Raw genomic sequence first — 18,715 nt, 5'->3', positions numbered from 1 at the left:
CACGCGGTAATGGCGCGCCACGACATGGGTATTCCCAGGTATACAACACGCGGTAATGATGCGCCACGACATGGGTATTCCCAGGTATACAACACGCGGTAATGACGCGCTACGACATGGGTATTCCCAGGTATACAACACGCGGTAATGACGTGCCACGACATGGGTATTCCGAGGTATACAACACGCGGTAATGATGCGCCACGACATGGGTATTCCCAGGTATACAACACGCGGTAATGATGCGCCATGACATGGGTATTCCGAGGTATACAACACGCGGTAATGACGCGCCATGACATGGGTATTCCGAGGTATACAACACGCGGTAATCACGCGCCATGACTTGGGTATTCCCAGGTATACAACACGCGGTAATAACGTGCCATGACATGGGTATTCCCAGGTATACAACACGCGGTAATGACGCGCCATGACATGGGTATTCCGAGGTATACAACACGCGGTAATGACGCGCCATGACATGGGTATTCCGAGGTATACAACACGCGGTAATGACGCGCCATGACATGGGTATTCCCAGGTATACAACACGCGGTAATAACGTGCCATGACATGGGTATTCCCAGGTATACAACACGCGGTAATAACGTGCCATGACATGGGTATTCCCAGGTATACAACACACGGTAATGACACGCCATGACATGGGTAATCCCAGGTATACAACACGCGGTAATGACGCGCCACGACATGGGTATTCCCAGGTATACAACACGCGGTAATAACGTGCCATGACATGGGTATTCCCAGGTATACAACACGCGGTAATGACGCGCCACGACATGGGTATTCCCAGGTATACAACACGCGGTAATGACGCGCCACGACATGGGTATTCCCAGGTATACAACACGCGGTAATAACGTGCCATGACATGGGTATTCCCAGGTATACAACACGCGGTAATGACGCGCCACGACATGGGTATTCCCAGGTATACAACACGCGGTAATGACGCGCCACGACATGGGTATTCCCAGGTATACAACACGCGGTAATAACGTGCCATGACATGGGTATTCCCAGGTATACAACACGCGGTAATGACGCGCCACGACATGGGTATTCCCAGGTATACAACACGCGGTAATGACGCGCCACGACATGGGTATTCCCAGGTATACAACACGCGGTAATGACGCGCCATGACATGGGTATTCCGAGGTATACAACACGCGGTAATGACGCGCCATGACATGGGTATTCCCAGGTATACAACACGCGGTAATGACGCGCCATGACATGGGTATTCCCAGGTATACAGCACGCGGTAATGATGCGCCATGACATGGGTATTCCGAGATATACAGCACGCGGTAATGATGCGCCATGACATGGGTATTCCCAGGTATACAACACGCGGTAATGACGCGCCATGACATGGGTATTCCGAGGTATACAACACGCGGTAATGATGCGCCACGACATGGGTATTCCCAGGTATACAACACGTGGTAATGACGCGCCGTGACATGGGTATTCCGAGGTATACAAAACGCGGTAATGACGCGCCATGACATGGGTATTCCGAGGTATACAACACGCGGTAATGACGCGCCATGACATGGGTATTCCCAGGTATACAACACGCGGTAATGACGCGCCACGACATGGGTATTCCGAGGTATACAACACGCGGTAATGACGCGCCACGACATGGGTATTCCGAGGTATACAACACGCGGTAATGACGTGCCACGACATGGCTATTCCGAGGTATACAACACGCGGTAATAACGTGCCATGACATGGGTATTCCCAGGTATACATCACGCGGTAATAACGTGCCATGACATGGGTATTCCCAGGTATACAACACGCGGTAATGACGCGCCATGACATGGGTAATCCGAGGTATACAACACGCGGTAATGGCGCGCCATGACATGGGTAATCCGAGGTATACAACACGCGGTAATGGCGCGCCACGACATGGGTATTCCCAGGTATACAACACGCGGTAATGATGCGCCACGACATGGGTATTCCCAGGTATACAACACGCGGTAATGACGCGCTACGACATGGGTATTCCCAGGTATACAACACGCGGTAATGACGTGCCACGACATGGGTATTCCGAGGTATACAACACGCGGTAATGATGCGCCACGACATGGGTATTCCCAGGTATACAACACGCGGTAATGATGCGCCATGACATGGGTATTCCGAGGTATACAACACGCGGTAATGACGCGCCATGACATGGGTATTCCGAGGTATACAACACGCGGTAATCACGCGCCATGACTTGGGTATTCCCAGGTATACAACACGCGGTAATAACGTGCCATGACATGGGTATTCCCAGGTATACAACACGCGGTAATGACGCGCCATGACATGGGTATTCCGAGGTATACAACACGCGGTAATGACGCGCCATGACATGGGTATTCCGAGGTATACAACACGCGGTAATGACGCGCCATGACATGGGTATTCCCAGGTATACAACACGCGGTAATAACGTGCCATGACATGGGTATTCCCAGGTATACAACACGCGGTAATAACGTGCCATGACATGGGTATTCCCAGGTATACAACACACGGTAATGACACGCCATGACATGGGTAATCCCAGGTATACAACACGCGGTAATGACGCGCCACGACATGGGTATTCCCAGGTATACAACACGCGGTAATAACGTGCCATGACATGGGTATTCCCAGGTATACAACACGCGGTAATGACGCGCCACGACATGGGTATTCCCAGGTATACAACACGCGGTAATGACGCGCCACGACATGGGTATTCCCAGGTATACAACACGCGGTAATAACGTGCCATGACATGGGTATTCCCAGGTATACAACACGCGGTAATGACGCGCCACGACATGGGTATTCCCAGGTATACAACACGCGGTAATGACGCGCCACGACATGGGTATTCCCAGGTATACAACACGCGGTAATAACGTGCCATGACATGGGTATTCCCAGGTATACAACACGCGGTAATGACGCGCCACGACATGGGTATTCCCAGGTATACAACACGCGGTAATGACGCGCCACGACATGGGTATTCCCAGGTATACAACACGCGGTGACAAAAGTGAACAGAAAGTGTGCAACTATTAAACAATACCACACACGTGAAGTGATAATACAGTGATATTAAAGGTATATTACGTGACCTAATACTCAGATTGGAGCGTCTGCAGCTGTGGTACCAGGGATGGCTCAGGGCACCCCCTAAAACGTTAGACAAAAACACAAAAGACACAGCGCACAACGCTCATAGTGCATTAAAGATATATTAAAACAACAAATAAATAGGGTAATTATTGTGCGTACATCAATAAAAAATCAGTTAGACATTTATGGGATATGTTACCCATCCACCAGCAATGCGACCCGGATCAGATGTCTTTAGCAGAGATCTTGCATCACACTGTGGACCGGATCAGCAGTCATCTACTGTTACTGGAGTCCGTGAGTAAGTCCCAGATTTAGAATGGGTAGATAAGGAGTCCTTTAAGTGTCCCCGGTGAAGGTGAACAGTGTCCAGCCACAAGTGGCTCACTGGGGAACGGCCGTATCCCGCGATCCTCGCGACGGCTGGTCTCTCTCCTTCTCCCCACCTCACTGGCACTTCCGGGTGATGACGTCACTCCAACTCGCGTCGCGTCACGTCAGAGTTCTACTCCGGTGGCCGGATCAGTATATGTGGGGGCAGAGAGTCCAATAGTACACTATCCCTTGCTGCTGAATTGCTTCCTGATTGATTCCTTTGAAAGTAAGCAGCTTATTGATTGGCTGGGTAAAAGCACGCGGTAATGACGCGCCATGACATGGGTATTCCCAGGTATACAACACGCGGTAATGACGCTCCACGACATGGGTATTCCCAGGTATACAACACGCGGTAATAACGCGCCATGACATGGGTATTCCGAGGTATACAACATGCGGTAATAACGTGCCATGACATGGGTATTCCGAGGTATACAACACGCGGTAATGACGCGCCATGACAAGGGTATTCCCAGGTATACAACACGCGGTAATAACGTGCCATGACATGGGTATTCCCAGGTATACAACACGCTGTAATGACGCGCCACGACATGGGTATTCCCAGGTATACAACACGCGGTAATGACGCGCCATGACATGGGTAATCCGAGGTATACAACACGCGGTAATGGCGCGCCACGACATGGGTATTCCGAGGTATACAACACGCGGTAATGACGCGCCACGACATGGGTATTCCGAGGTATACAACACGCGGTAATGACGCGCCGTGACATGGGTATTCCGAGGTATACAAAACGCGGTAATGACGCGCCATGACATGGGTATTCCGAGGTATACAACACGCGGTAATGACGCACCATGACATGGGTATTCCCAGGTATACAACACGCGGTAATGACGTGCCACGACATGGGTATTCCGAGGTATACAACACGCGGTAATGACGCGCCACGACATGGGTATTCCGAGGTATACAACACGCGGTAATGACGTGCCACGACATGGCTATTCCGAGGTATACAACACGCAGTAATGACGCGCCGTGACATGGGTATTCCGAGGTATACAACACGCGGTAATGACGCGCCACGACATGGGTATTCCGAGGTATACAACACGCGGTAATGACGCGCCACGACATGGGTATTCCGAGGTATACAACACGCGGTAATGACACGCCATTACATGGGTATTCCCAGGTATACAACACGCGGTAATAACGTGCCATGACATGGGTATTCCCAGGTATACAACACGCAGTAATGACGCACCATGACATGGGTATTCCCAGGTATACAACACGCGGTAATGACGCGCCATGACATGGGTATTCCCAGGTATACAGCACGCGGTAATGATGCGCCATGACATGGGTATTCCGAGATATACAGCACGCAGTAATGATGCGCCATGACATGGGTATTCCCAGGTATACAACACGCGGTAATGACGCGCCATGTCATGGGTATTCCCAGGTATACAACACGCGGTAATGACGTGCCATGACATGGGTATTCCCAGGTATACAACACGCGGTAATGACGCGCCACGACATGGGTATTCCGAGGTATACAACACGCGGTAATGACGCGCCACGACATGGGTATTCCGAGGTATACAACACGCGGTAATGACGTGCCACGACATGGGTATTCCGTGGTATACAACACGCGGTAATGACGCGCCAAGACATGGGTATTCCGAGGTATACAACACGCGGTAATGACGCGCCACGACATGGGTATTCCCAGGTATACAACACGCGGTAATGACGCGCCATGACATGGGTATTCCGAGGTATACAACACGCGGTAATGACGCGCCATGACATGGGTATTCCCAGGTATACAACACGCGGTAATGACGCGCCATGACATGGGTATTCCCAGGTATACAGCACGCGGTAATGATGCGCCATGACATGGGTATTCCGAGATATACAGCACGCGGTAATGATGCGCCATGACATGGGTATTCCCAGGTATACAACACGCGGTAATGACGCGCCATGACATGGGTATTCCGAGGTATACAACACGCGGTAATGATGCGCCACGACATGGGAATTCCCAGGTATACAACACGTGGTAATGACGCGCCGTGACATGGGTATTCCGAGGTATACAAAACGCGGTAATGACGCGCCATGACATGGGTATTCCGAGGTATACAACACGCGGTAATGACGCGCCATGACATGGGTATTCCCAGGTATACAACACGCGGTAATGACGCGCCACGACATGGGTATTCCGAGGTATACAACACGCGGTAATGACGCGCCACGACATGGGTATTCCGAGGTATACAACACGCGGTAATGACGTGCCACGACATGGCTATTCCGAGGTATACAACACGCGGTAATAGCGTGCCATGACATGGGTATTCCCAGGTATACATCACGCGGTAATAACGTGCCATGACATGGGTATTCCCAGGTATACAACACGCGGTAATGACGCGCCATGACATGGGTAATCCGAGGTATACAACACGCGGTAATGGCGCGCCACGACATGGGTATTCCCAGGTATACAACACGCGGTAATGATGCGCCACGACATGGGTATTCCCAGGTATACAACACGCGGTAATGACGCGCTACGACATGGGTATTCCCAGGTATACAACACGCGGTAATGACGTGCCACGACATGGGTATTCCGAGGTATACAACACGCGGTAATGATGCGCCACGACATGGGTATTCCCAGGTATACAACACGCGGTAATGATGCGCCATGACATGGGTATTCCGAGGTATACAACACGCGGTAATGACGCGCCATGACATGGGTATTCCGAGGTATACAACACGCGGTAATGACGCGCCATGACATGGGTATTCCCAGGTATACAACACGCGGTAATAACGTGCCATGACATGGGTATTCCCAGGTATACAACACGCGGTAATGACGCGCCATGACATGGGTATTCCGAGGTATACAACACGCGGTAATGACGCGCCATGACATGGGTATTCCGAGGTATACAACACGCGGTAATGACGCGCCATGACATGGGTATTCCCAGGTATACAACACGCGGTAATAACGTGCCATGACATGGGTATTCCCAGGTATACAACACGCGGTAATAACGTGCCATGACATGGGTATTCCCAGGTATACAACACACGGTAATGACACGCCATGACATGGGTAATCCCAGGTATACAACACGCGGTAATGACGCGCCACGACATGGGTATTCCCAGGTATACAACACGCGGTAATAACGTGCCATGACATGGGTATTCCCATGTATACAACACGCGGTAATGACGCGCCACGACATGGGTATTCCCAGGTATACAACACGCGGTAATGACGCGCCACGACATGGGTATTCCCAGGTATACAACACGCGGTAATAACGTGCCATGACATGGGTATTCCCAGGTATACAACACGCGGTAATGACGCGCCACGACATGGGTATTCCCAGGTATACAACACGCGGTAATGACGCGCCACGACATGGGTATTCCCAGGTATACAACACGCGGTGACAAAAGTGAACAGAAAGTGCGCAACTATTAAACAATACCACACACGTGAAGTGATAATACAGTGATATTAAAGGTATATTACGTGACCTAATACTCAGATTGGAGCGTCTGCAGCTGTGGTACCAGGGATGGCTCAGGGCACCCCCTAGAACGTTAGACAAAAACACAAAAGACACAGCGCACAACGCTCATAGTGCATTAAAGATATATTAAAACAACAAATAAATAGGGTAATTATTGTGCGTACATCAATAAAAATTCAGTTAGACATTTATGGGATATGTTACCCATCCACCAGCAATGCGACCCGGATCAGATGTCTTTAGCAGAGATCTTGCATCACACTGTGGACCGGATCAGCAGTCATCTACTGTTACTGGAGTCCGTGAGTAAGTCCCAGATTTAGAATGGGTAGATAAGGAGTCCTTTAAGTGTCCCCGGTGAAGGTGAACAGTGTCCAGCCACAAGTGGCTCACTGGGGAACGGCCGTATCCCGCGGTCCTCGCGACGGCTGGTCTCTCTCCTTCTCCCCACCTCACTGGCACTTCCGGGTGATGACGTCACTCCAACTCGCGTCGCGTCACGTCAGAGTTCTACTCCGGTGGCCGGATCAGTATATGTGGGGGCAGAGAGTCCAATAGTACACTATCCCTTGCTGCTGAATTGCTTCCTGATTGATTCCTTTGAAAGTAAGCAGCTTATTGATTGGCTGGGTAAAAGCACGCGGTAATGACGCGCCATGACATGGGTATTCCCAGGTATACAACACGCGGTAATGACGCTCCACGACATGGGTATTCCCAGGTATACAACACGCGGTAATAACGCGCCATGACATGGGTATTCCGAGGTATACAACATGCGGTAATGACACGCCATGACATGGGTATTCCCAGGTATACAACACGCGGTAATAACGTGCCATGACATGGGTATTCCCAGGTATACAACACGCGGTAATGACGCACCATGACATGGGTATTCCGAGGTATACAAAACACGGTAATGACGTGCCACGACATGGGTATTCCGTGGTATACAACACGCGGTAATGACGCGCCATGACATGGGTATTCCCAGGTATACAACACGCGGTAATGACGCGCCATGACATGGGTATTCCGAGGTATACAACACGCGGTAATGACGCGCCATGACATGGGTATTCCCAGGTATACAACACGCGGTAATGACGCGCCATGACATGGGTATTCCCAGGTATACAGCACGCGGTAATGATGCGCCATGACATGGGTATTCCGAGATATACAGCACGCGGTAATGATGCGCCATGACATGGGTATTCCCAGGTATACAACACGCGGTAATGACGCGCCATGTCATGGGTATTCCCAGGTATACAACACGCGGTAATGACGTGCCATGACATGGGTATTCCCAGGTATACAACACGCGGTAATGACGCGCCACGACATGGGTATTCCGAGGTATACAACACGCGGTAATGACGCGCCACGACATGGGTATTCCGTGGTATACAACACGCGGTAATGACGCGCCAAGACATGGGTATTCCGAGGTATACAACACGCGGTAATGACGCGCCACGACATGGGTATTCCCAGGTATACAACACGCGGTAATGATGCGCCATGACATGGGTATTCCGAGGTATACAACACGCGGTAACGACGCGCCATGACATGGGTATTCCGAGGTATACAACACGCGGTAATGACGCGCCATGACATGGGTATTCCGTGGTATACAACACGCGGTAATGACGCGCCATGACATGGGTATTCCCAGGTATACAACGTGCAGTAATGACGCGCCATGACATGGGTATTCCGTGGTATACAACACGCGGTAATGATGTGCCATGACATGGGTATTCCGAGGTATACAACACGCGGTAATGACGCGCCATGACATGGGTATTCCGTGGTATACAACACGCGGTAATGATGCGCCATGACATGGGTATTCCCAGGTATACAACGTGCGGTAATGACGCGCCATGACATGGGTATTCCCAGCTATACAACACGCGGTAATGACGCGCCATGACATGGGTATTCCCAGGTATACAACACGCGGTAATAACGTGCCACAACATGGGTATTCCCAGGTATACAACACGCGGTAATAACGTGCCATGACATGGGTATTCCCAGGTATACAACACGCGGTAATGACGCGCCATGACATGGGTATTCCGAGGTATACAACACGCGGTAATGACGCGCCATGACATGGGTATTCCCAGGTATACAACACGCGGTAATGGCGCGCCATGACATGGGTATTCCCAGGTATACAACACGCCTTAATGACGCGCCATGACATGGGTATTCCCAGGTATACAACACGCGGTAATGACGCGCCATGACATGGGTATTCCCAGGTATACAACACGCCTTAATGACGCGCCATGACATGGGTATTCCCAGGTATACAACACGCGGTAATGACGTGCCATGACATGGGTATTCCCAGGTATACAACACGCGGTAATGACACGCCATGACATGGGTATTCCGAGGTATACAACACGCGGTAATGACGCGCCATGATATGGGTATTCCCAGGTATACAACACGCGGTAATGGCGCGCCATGACATGGGTATTCCGTGGTATGCAACACGCGGTAATGACACGCCATGACATGGGTATTCCCAGGTATACAACGGAGAAGTGTTCGAATAACGGCCGCTGCATCTGTAGTTACAGGTAGTTTAGCTTTCAGATGCTTTTACCAGGAAAGGTTCCAGGAAGATCTTGTTTTCACGTAAAACCCATCACAGATATACCGACCTTGCTATACACGTCCTGTAACTAATACCTAAATACGGAGTGAATTGTTAACATTTGCAACAAGATTCAAAAAGGTCTGTTAATTAGAGACGGGCGAATCCGCTCAAATCCGTTTCCCGGAATTTCTTGCATTTTCCCCACAAAATCTGTTTCCGTGGCGTAAAATCCGCAAAGGGAGTTTGGTGGGTTTTAATCTGTGCCGATCCATCAAAACCCGCCACTGGATACAATCCGTTGACGGATTTCTGAAGGTTCCGCCAACAGATTGCTCGATCCGCGTCTTGGATTGGACAGATCCGGCAACTGATTACGGCATCCGCGGCGTGTACTGGCAATAATAATAAAAACAAATCCGCCAAACGTGAATTGCCCTTTTTGAGATTGATCGGTTGAAATCCGCTGACCAAAGGAACCAGACGTTCTGCAGGTCTTTTTCATTCTACTGGATATAGATCCAATGTTGGTCTTTCCTAATAGAGGTACATGAGAATTTTAATCCTAATAGAGGTATATTAGTATTTTATCTGGTAGTGTTAGGACCTGTGAACAGGGTCTGCCTTGTCGTGGCTCACAGGCGTACGATGCTTTGGCCAAAGGGTTAAACTAAATGACCCTTTTTCAGGAGAATATATAAGTATTTTACTGTGTGTTTCTGTCAGTCCTGTTCAATACTGGACAACTGACAAACCTAGGGATAAACTCTCATGCAGGCCTAGCTTGTTGTTGCAGCCTGGATACACTGTTGCTGTATCCAGAGGCTGGCTTAACAACAACCAGAGAGTGTCATCCCTGGGGAGGATACTGGCTGGGTCACATGCCCAGGATGTGATGCCTGTCAGTATCGGACCTGCCCTGTTATGGGGCAGGGTTACAAGCCCCTCCCCTGGGGTACATAAGCTGACACACTCTCAGAAGTCAGGAGGTTCCTTCCCTCCCCCAGTGGAGTGGATGCGTTTACCCCTTATCCCATCAGGGGGTAAGGGAGCCGAGGAGGCGCTTGCAGGGCCTCAAGCCCGGTGGGTCTGCTCCAGGGAACATCTATGCTGTAACCAGAATGATGCCAATAAAGATCCTGTTGTATACATCTGTTGTGGCCTGTATCAATGGAACACTATATGAGTTGCCAGTAAGGACCATCCTGGCTGCACCAGGACCCTCACCCCCTGCAAGCGCTGCGCTATAAGCATCATCACTGAGAGCCTGTCCTGATGTCTCCCCATACCATCGCGGAGTTCTCAGGGCCTTCTGTTCAACCTCACAGGTGTGCACCAGAATACACCGGTAGCTATATGATCTCACTTAGGGTGGGGGAAAAGGTGCTACAAGTATAAAAGAAATAAGTCAAAACCAATGTGGCTAAATAAACAGGTAGGGGAGGAAATGGACAAGAAGAGGAAGGCGTTTAGATTCTTTAAGTCAGAAGGGACGGAGACATCGTATCAGAATTATAAGGAATGTAACAAAAGTTGCAAAAGGGCAATCAAATTAGCAAAAATGGATAATGATAAAAGGATTGCAATAGAAAGTAAGGTCAACCCTAAAAAAATTCTTTAAGTACCTTAATAACAAAAAAATGAGAAAAGAAAATATAGGACCCTTTCGGGTGTGAATGGGTAGGCAGATTATTGGAGATAAGGAAAAAGCAGAGGTATTAAACAAATTCTTTGCCTTTGTGTTTACCAGGGAAGAATCAATTTGAATAGTAGTGCCGCAGGAGGAAGCCACAACCTCTATTTTAATGAACAATTGGTTAACTGAGGAAGAAGTTCATAGGTGACTTGAAAAAATGTAAGTAAATAAGGCACCTGGCCCCGATGGCAAACATCCAAGAGTCCTCAAGGAGTTAAGTTCAGTAATAGCCAAACCATTACATTTAATATTCAAGGACTCCATTTCCACAGGCTCAGTACCACAAGATTGGTGTAAACCAGATGTGGTGCCTATATTTAAAAAGGGAGCTAGACCACAACCAGGGAATTACAGATCTGTAAGCCTGACTTCAATAGCGGGGAAACTACTTGAAAGTTTAATACGGGATAATATTCAAGAATACCTAATGGAAAACAAAATTATTAGTAATAGCATGGATTTATGAAGGATTGATCATGCCAAACTAACCTTATTTGTTTTTTTGAGTAGTAAGTATGAATTTAGACCAGGGTAATGCAGTTGATGTGGTCTACTTAGATTTTGCAAAGTCTTTTGATACGGTTCCACACAAGAGGTAAGTGTACAAAATAAAGCAAATTGGACTCAGTAAAAATATATTTACCTGGATTGAAATCTGGTTGAAGGATAGACAACAGAGAGTTGTCATAGATGGAACTTTTTCAGGTTGGGCTAAGGTCATGAGTGGGGTACCTCAGGGATCGGTACTGGGACCCCTGCTTTTTAACTTGTTTATTAATAACGAGGTTGGCATCGAGAGCAAAGTCTCCATCTTTGCTGATGATACTAAATTGTGTAAGGTAGTAGAATCAGAGCAGGATGTAATTTCTCTCCAGAAGGACTTGGAGAGACTGGAAACTTGGGCAGGTAAATGGCAGATGAGGTTTAATACAGATAAAATAAGGTTATGCATTTGGGAAGAAAGAATAAACAGGTGACTTACAAATTAAATGAGGATAAATTGGTGGATTCCTTGATGGAGAAGGATCTTGATGAGTGCTTGTAGACAGCAGGCTTAGCAATAGTGCCCAAAGTCATGCAGTAGCTGCAAAGGCAAACAAGATCTTATCTTGCATTGAACGGGGAATGGATGGAAGGGAAGAAAACATAATTATGCCCCTTTACAAAGCATTAGTAAGACCATACCTTGAATATGGAGTACAATTTTGGGCAGCACTCCTTGGAAAATACATTTTGGAACTAGAGAGAGTGCAGAGAAGAGCCTCCAAATTAATAAAGGGGATGGACAATCTAACTTATGAGGAGAGGCTAGCTAAATTAGATTTATTTACTTTAGAAAAGAGGAGCTTTCAAAAGAACTATTCATCCCAAGGACAGTACAAAGGACTCGGGCCATCCCTTAAGGTTGTAGGAAAGGCGATTTCACCAGCAACATAGGAAAGGGTTCTTTACAGTAAGGGCAGTTACAATGTGGAATTCATTACCCATGGAGACCGTGATAGCAGATACAATAGATTTGGTAGGCCTCGTCCTACCCCAGCAACGCCTATGCTCAAAGGGTTAATCCAGAAATGGGTATAACTACAACTCAGAAGCTGTTTCAAGTAATGTTAAAAGGGGCATTGTGGTTCCTCCGAATCACCACTGGAGGTCACTAGGATTCTTCCACAGTTCTTTCTACACTTTAGTTTTTGATTCGGGTTATTAATATGTCAGACACCTTGTCTGTGTGTATGTGAGCAAAGATACCTGTAACATGTTATCCCTGCGCTGCAAAATATCCTTATATTGGCCTTTACATTTGTTTTTATTCTTCATTGTTTTGAAAAGGAACATACAAGTTTATATTCACTGTCCTCCTTGACATGATCACTGTAGCTTTGGAATTATTGAACCATGTTTTCACTGATGATACTAAGCACAGCAGAGCTAGAAACAGCAGCATGGCCCAAGTTCAATATGCATCCTTGTGCCACAATGCACCTTCTGTAGCTGGAAAACAGGTGTCTTATTGCAGAAGACTGCTAAGCAAAGATGGTCCCCTATGTTTACAGATGTGTTGCTGTAGTCATACAGGGTCCATGTGAGAACATGCAAAGCACACACCTGTGATGGTTGGAAAATCTCTGTACATAACATCACATCTATTTATAACTCTTTCATTGGTCCGTTAAAAAGGAACATCCAGCCATGAGAAAAAAGGGGAAGAAATTAATGTACCCCCTTATTATATGTGCAAAGTAATGTATACCTGCTCCTAATTCCTCCTATTGTTCCCCCTGCTCTCTTGTTAAGTGAAGCCAAATAGCTGAAGGCATTGATTCAAAGTATTGTATATAACACATTCAAGTTAGTCTCGGTTCAGTGCACCTGTTGCAGAGCTTGATGCATACACCAAAGTTTCCTCAGTTTACACACCTGACAAAGGTTCCCTATTTTCCTCCAGTGTAGCTGGCACGCACGCAGGTAAAATTACTCATTGATATACCTGTCAAATGCGTGCCAGATATGCCTTGGGGTTTCTAATGCCTGTTATTCTCTAATAAGAGCGGATGGAAAGGAATTGGACAAAAAAGGTCTACAATAACAAGGAAGTCCTGTCTCCGCACTTTACACGGAAGTGAGCCTATACGTAAGAGGACCTGCTGCAGGTGTTGTGTCACTGACACACACTGTACACAAGTGTCTCGGGTGTCTGGAAATCAAGTCGCTGCAGCGGGCGGAGGCTGGCAGATAAAGTGGCCATGGCTGGCATAGTGAAGCAGGTAAGGAACGGGCACTTTCTCCCTCTAAGGATCTGCTGGGATGTGTCTCTGAGCATGCAGTGCGGTGGGCGCATTGCGTTAAAACACAGTGGGACATATTTGCTAAGGGCTGCTGAACTGTAACACCTCGTATCTTATGACCTGTTCCCCTAAACCCGCATTAACGTGTCTTACGTTGTCAAGAGATTATGACCTAGCACTACTTAGATATATGTCCCTATATGATCTCTTTGAGCAGCGTAAACGTGGATTTAATGCTGTGTTGATTTATTATATATTTATTGCTATTATTTATTTACCTTTATCCTTTTTTTCTTAAATTCAGCTCTTAATGCCATTTGTAATTTGTTTTAATAAACTGAGCGTGCTTTGATTTCTATAGCAGTTTTTAGCCCACCTCCCCAGCAGTGCAAGATCTTTGTTACGCTTTCCTGTTTGTGATCGTTTGTTGCCAGTGTTCCCAGCTTGTTTGAGCTGCAAACTGTAACAATAGATAATGTTACTTTAGTAACATAAGACTACATTGTAGCTGCTGAGTTACACTGCCAAGGATTGATTTGAAACTGAAAGACGGCCATTTAGTGAACCCTGGAAAGCCAGATTTTGCTGATTGATTATGGGAGAACAGATCGAACGGCAGCTTAGGTAATTAATTTTCAATAAAGGTAATCAAATGATGCATATATTAAAACGAAAAAGATTTTTTTTTTAAGCAGTTTGTATGGCCTCTCAAGTTTTTCTCATGCAAATGATACAATATTTCTATTTTCCTTTTAAACACATGTACAGGTGTGCCGACGAGTATTCTAAAACTTGCCTGGGAAAATCTGGGGCTATCACCAACAAGACCCAGGAACATGCTGAGTACATGCTGGGTACATGCTGGGTACATGCTGGGTACATGCTGGGTACATGCTGCAACATTTCAGTGACTTTTCTGCAGATAGACTAATGGCCCATCGGATTAACACAGCGGGGGTCCCTGGCAGTCCCATTCAAACTGAATAATGGCCCATCGGATTAACACAGCGGGGGTCCCTGGAAGTCCCATTCAAACTGAATGGGACTGCCAGGGACCCCTGCTGTGTTAATCCGATGGGCTATTAGTCTTTCTGCAGAAACGTCACTGAAATGTTGCAGCATGTACCCAGCATGTACCCAGCATGTACCCAGCATGTACCTGGGTCTTGTTGGTGATTGCCCCAGATTTTCCCAGGCCAGTTTTAGAATACTCGTCGGCGCAGCACCTGTACACGCTCTAAGTCTATGCACGCTGATTTCACGCTCAAGCAATAAGCCTATTAAACCTGTACGTACCTACACTGCAGCATGAATCAGTAATCTGATTCTGCACATATGATAGATGTCCTCTTGTTATTTAAATAGGATGATTAGGACTTTGTACTGTACCACTTATACCATATTCGCACCTGTTGGATCTCAGTATTAGTATTCTGTAAATATACAGTAACACTGAACACATGCTAAGCAGTAAAGATATGCCACATTGACCCTAGGTTCCATCTGAAAAATGTGAGACATTTTTCTGTTTAGCCAACATTCGCAGAATTGCACCAGACTTGAGAGGGAGGGAGGCAGAGATAAAGGGGGTGAAGGGGGGGGGGGAGATAAAGGGGGAGAGGAAGAATTAAAGGGGGAGATAGGGAGATCTAAAGGAGAGGGAGATATAAAGGAGGAGAGGGGGAGAGAAAGTGAGAGAGGGAGATAAAAGGGGAGAGAGAGAGGGAGATCTAAAGAGGGAGGGAGAGAGGCAGAGATAAAGGAGGAGAGGGGGAGAGATAAAGGGGAGAGGGAGAGATAAAGGAGGAGAGGGGGAGAGATAAAGGGGGAGAGTGAGAGGGAGATATAAAGGGGGAGAGAGGGAGATATAAGGGAGAGGGAGAGATGCAGAGATAAAGGAGGAGAGGGGGGAGAGATAAAGGGGGAGAGAGGGAGAGATAAAGGAGAAGAGGGGGAGAGATAAAGGGGGAGAGTGAGAGGGAGATATAAAGGGGGAGAGATGGAGATATAAAGGGGGAGGGAGAGATGCAGAGATAAAGGAGGAGAGAGGGGGAGAGATAAAGGGGGAGAGAGAGGGAGAGATAAAGGAGGAGAGAGGGAGAGATAAAGGAGGAGAGGGGAGAGATAAAGGAGAGGGGGGATAGATAAAGGGGGAGAGATGAAGGGGGAGAGTGAGAGGGAAATATAAAGGGGGGGAGGGAGATATAAAGGGGGGAGGGAGATTTAAAGGGGGAGGGAGGGAGATATAAAGGGGATGGGAGATGTAAAGGGTGAGGGAGATATAAAGGGGGAGGGGGGAGGGAGATATAAAAGGGGAGGGAGGGAGATATAAAGGGGGAGGGAGATATAAAGGGGGAGGAAGATATAAAGGGGGAGGGAGATATAAAGGGGGAGGGAGATATAAAGGGGGAGGGGGAGGGAGATATAAAGGGGGAGGGAGATATAAAGGGGGAGGAAGATATAAAGAGGGAGGGGGGAGGGAGATATAAAGGGGGAGGGAGATATAAAGGGGGAGGGAGATATAAAGGGGGAGGGGGGAGATATAAAGGGGGAGGGGGGAGATATAAAGGGGGAGGTGGGAGATATAAAAGGGGAGGGAAATATAAAGGGGGAGAGAGGGAGATATAACGGGGGAGAGAGCTGTGTTTTCTGTTTGCTAACTCCCAGCCTCTCTGACAGTTTTTTAATCCCTAGGAGACGCTTTGTTGATCTGAAAGCAGTCGCCTAAACACACACAGGATTCGGTTTGGCCTATTTTTCCTGTTCATGAAGCCAATGTGCTTTGTGTTTGAGGGATTTCTAAATACTACCAACGCAATACCATCAAACGCGTCGCGCCAATCCCTCACCCCCGCTGCCAATGTGGTTACTAAATATATGCACCACAAATGAAACACACAACACAATGTTTCATAGTACTTTTAAGGCCCAATACTAGATCGGCTGAGTCTGGGACTTGAGTCTTTCACCCCCCCTGCCCCCCACACCCCGGGCACGGGTTGGGGTCCGCAGGCTGTTGAAGGAGGTTAAAGGGGGAGCATAGAGATCAGATAGGAGCCCTACCAGGGGGGGAAAGGGGGGTGGCAGGCTGACCCCACTCAGCCCAGAACAGTGGTCCTGGCAAAACCTCCTGGATAGCAGTCACTACATCAGCACCTTTTGCCTGGCTCGCAAGCTTAAGGGAACGCTTCACGCCATTGTCCCCTTAATAAACCCCAGTGGATTGTTGATTCCCTGTTAAAGTGCGAGATGCGCACTGATTTACAGTATCGGATCAACACTTTCACGTTTGCATTGGAACATCTCCCTATTACAACTGTGCAAATCTTGCGTGACTGTGCAGAATGTACACGCGCTTTTACAGAACACATGAGGGAATTCCCGTGCAGGACTTAAGGATTCTTATTGCCTGAGGTTTTACAGCAGATATTAAATGGGCCGGCAGGGTATGCCACGGGGGTCATATATGGCGTCAAATTCTACGTTTCTAAGAACTGTATTAGTGGTTTGGTATAACCTTCCCATATGAAGTGAATGGCCGTACCTTTAAGGCCGAGCTTATAGTGTCGGAGTTGCTGCGTGCGTGCGCGTCAAGCACACTTCAGTAATTGGCTATAGCAGTTAGCCAAGTGCCTGCGCGTCTGCAGGCGAAGAGGCGCGTTGACGCGGCGGCGTTTTGAGGAGGCAATACATTTTGTCTACTCAGGTGGCTGCCGCGTGACGTCAGCATCACGTGAGCTGGTTCTGCCAATGAGGGCGCACCAGCTTCGTGACGCGCCCCCCCCCCCCGCCATGCCCCCTCATCGCTGCCAGCGCTATGAGCAGGGATCGCTTGTGCTGCAGTATGAGAGTATGAGCGCAGCCTAAGATGTATGTGACATATGTAACATAAAAATAGGGTCACCCCTGTCTACCCCCGTTACAGGGAATGAGGACAATTAGTGTGTCACTGATTAACTGTCATGCCCATGGGATTGTGTATAGAAGGTAAAATCTGGTCCCCCACCTCTGCCCTCTATGGATGAAGCTGGGCCAATGTTTTGGGCAAAGGTTTGGAAAAAAAGTTAAAACATTTGCGCAACGTTTCTGCAAACATTTTGCCAACAAAGTTCTAATCATTTCCCTTATCTAAGACCCAGCGAGACTAGTGAATTTCATCTATATTCAACCAACATCCAGACATTGAAATAGGTCTCTCTCTCTCTCTCTCTCTCTCTCATTGTCTCTCTCTCTCTCTCTCACTCACTGTCTCTCCCTCTCTCTGTGTCTCCCTCTATTTCTGTCTCTCTCTCGCTGTCTCTCTCTCTCGCTGTCTCACACTCTCTCGCTGCCTCACTCTCTCTCGCTGCCTCACTCTCTCTCTCACTCTCTCACTCTCTCTCTCTCTGTGTCTCTCGCTCTGTCTCTCTCTCTCTCTCTCTGTGTCTCTCTCTCTCTGTCTCTCTCTCTCTCCGTGTCTCTCTCTCTCCGTGTCTCTCT

The 18,715-nt window shown here is 48.0% G+C and overlaps 1 protein-coding gene across 1 annotated transcript in view; it reads left to right on the top strand.

The window, feature by feature from the left end:
* Positions 1-14,015: 14,015 nt before the first annotated feature.
* The window catches only part of LOC142466513 (uncharacterized), an 80,193-nt gene continuing 75,493 nt past the window's right edge, over positions 14,016-18,715 (top strand). Inside the window, exon 1 of the mRNA XM_075571592.1 lies at positions 14,016-14,215. Coding sequence (XP_075427707.1) covers positions 14,195-14,215 — 21 coding nt within the window. The 5' untranslated portion in view covers positions 14,016-14,194. The remainder of the gene's footprint in view (positions 14,216-18,715) is intronic.

The sequence above is a fragment of the Ascaphus truei genome, chromosome 15, assembly GCF_040206685.1.
Source record: "Ascaphus truei isolate aAscTru1 chromosome 15, aAscTru1.hap1, whole genome shotgun sequence".
NCBI lineage: Eukaryota > Metazoa > Chordata > Amphibia > Anura > Ascaphidae > Ascaphus > Ascaphus truei.
This window is presented reverse-complemented; position numbering and strand designations above follow the sequence as displayed.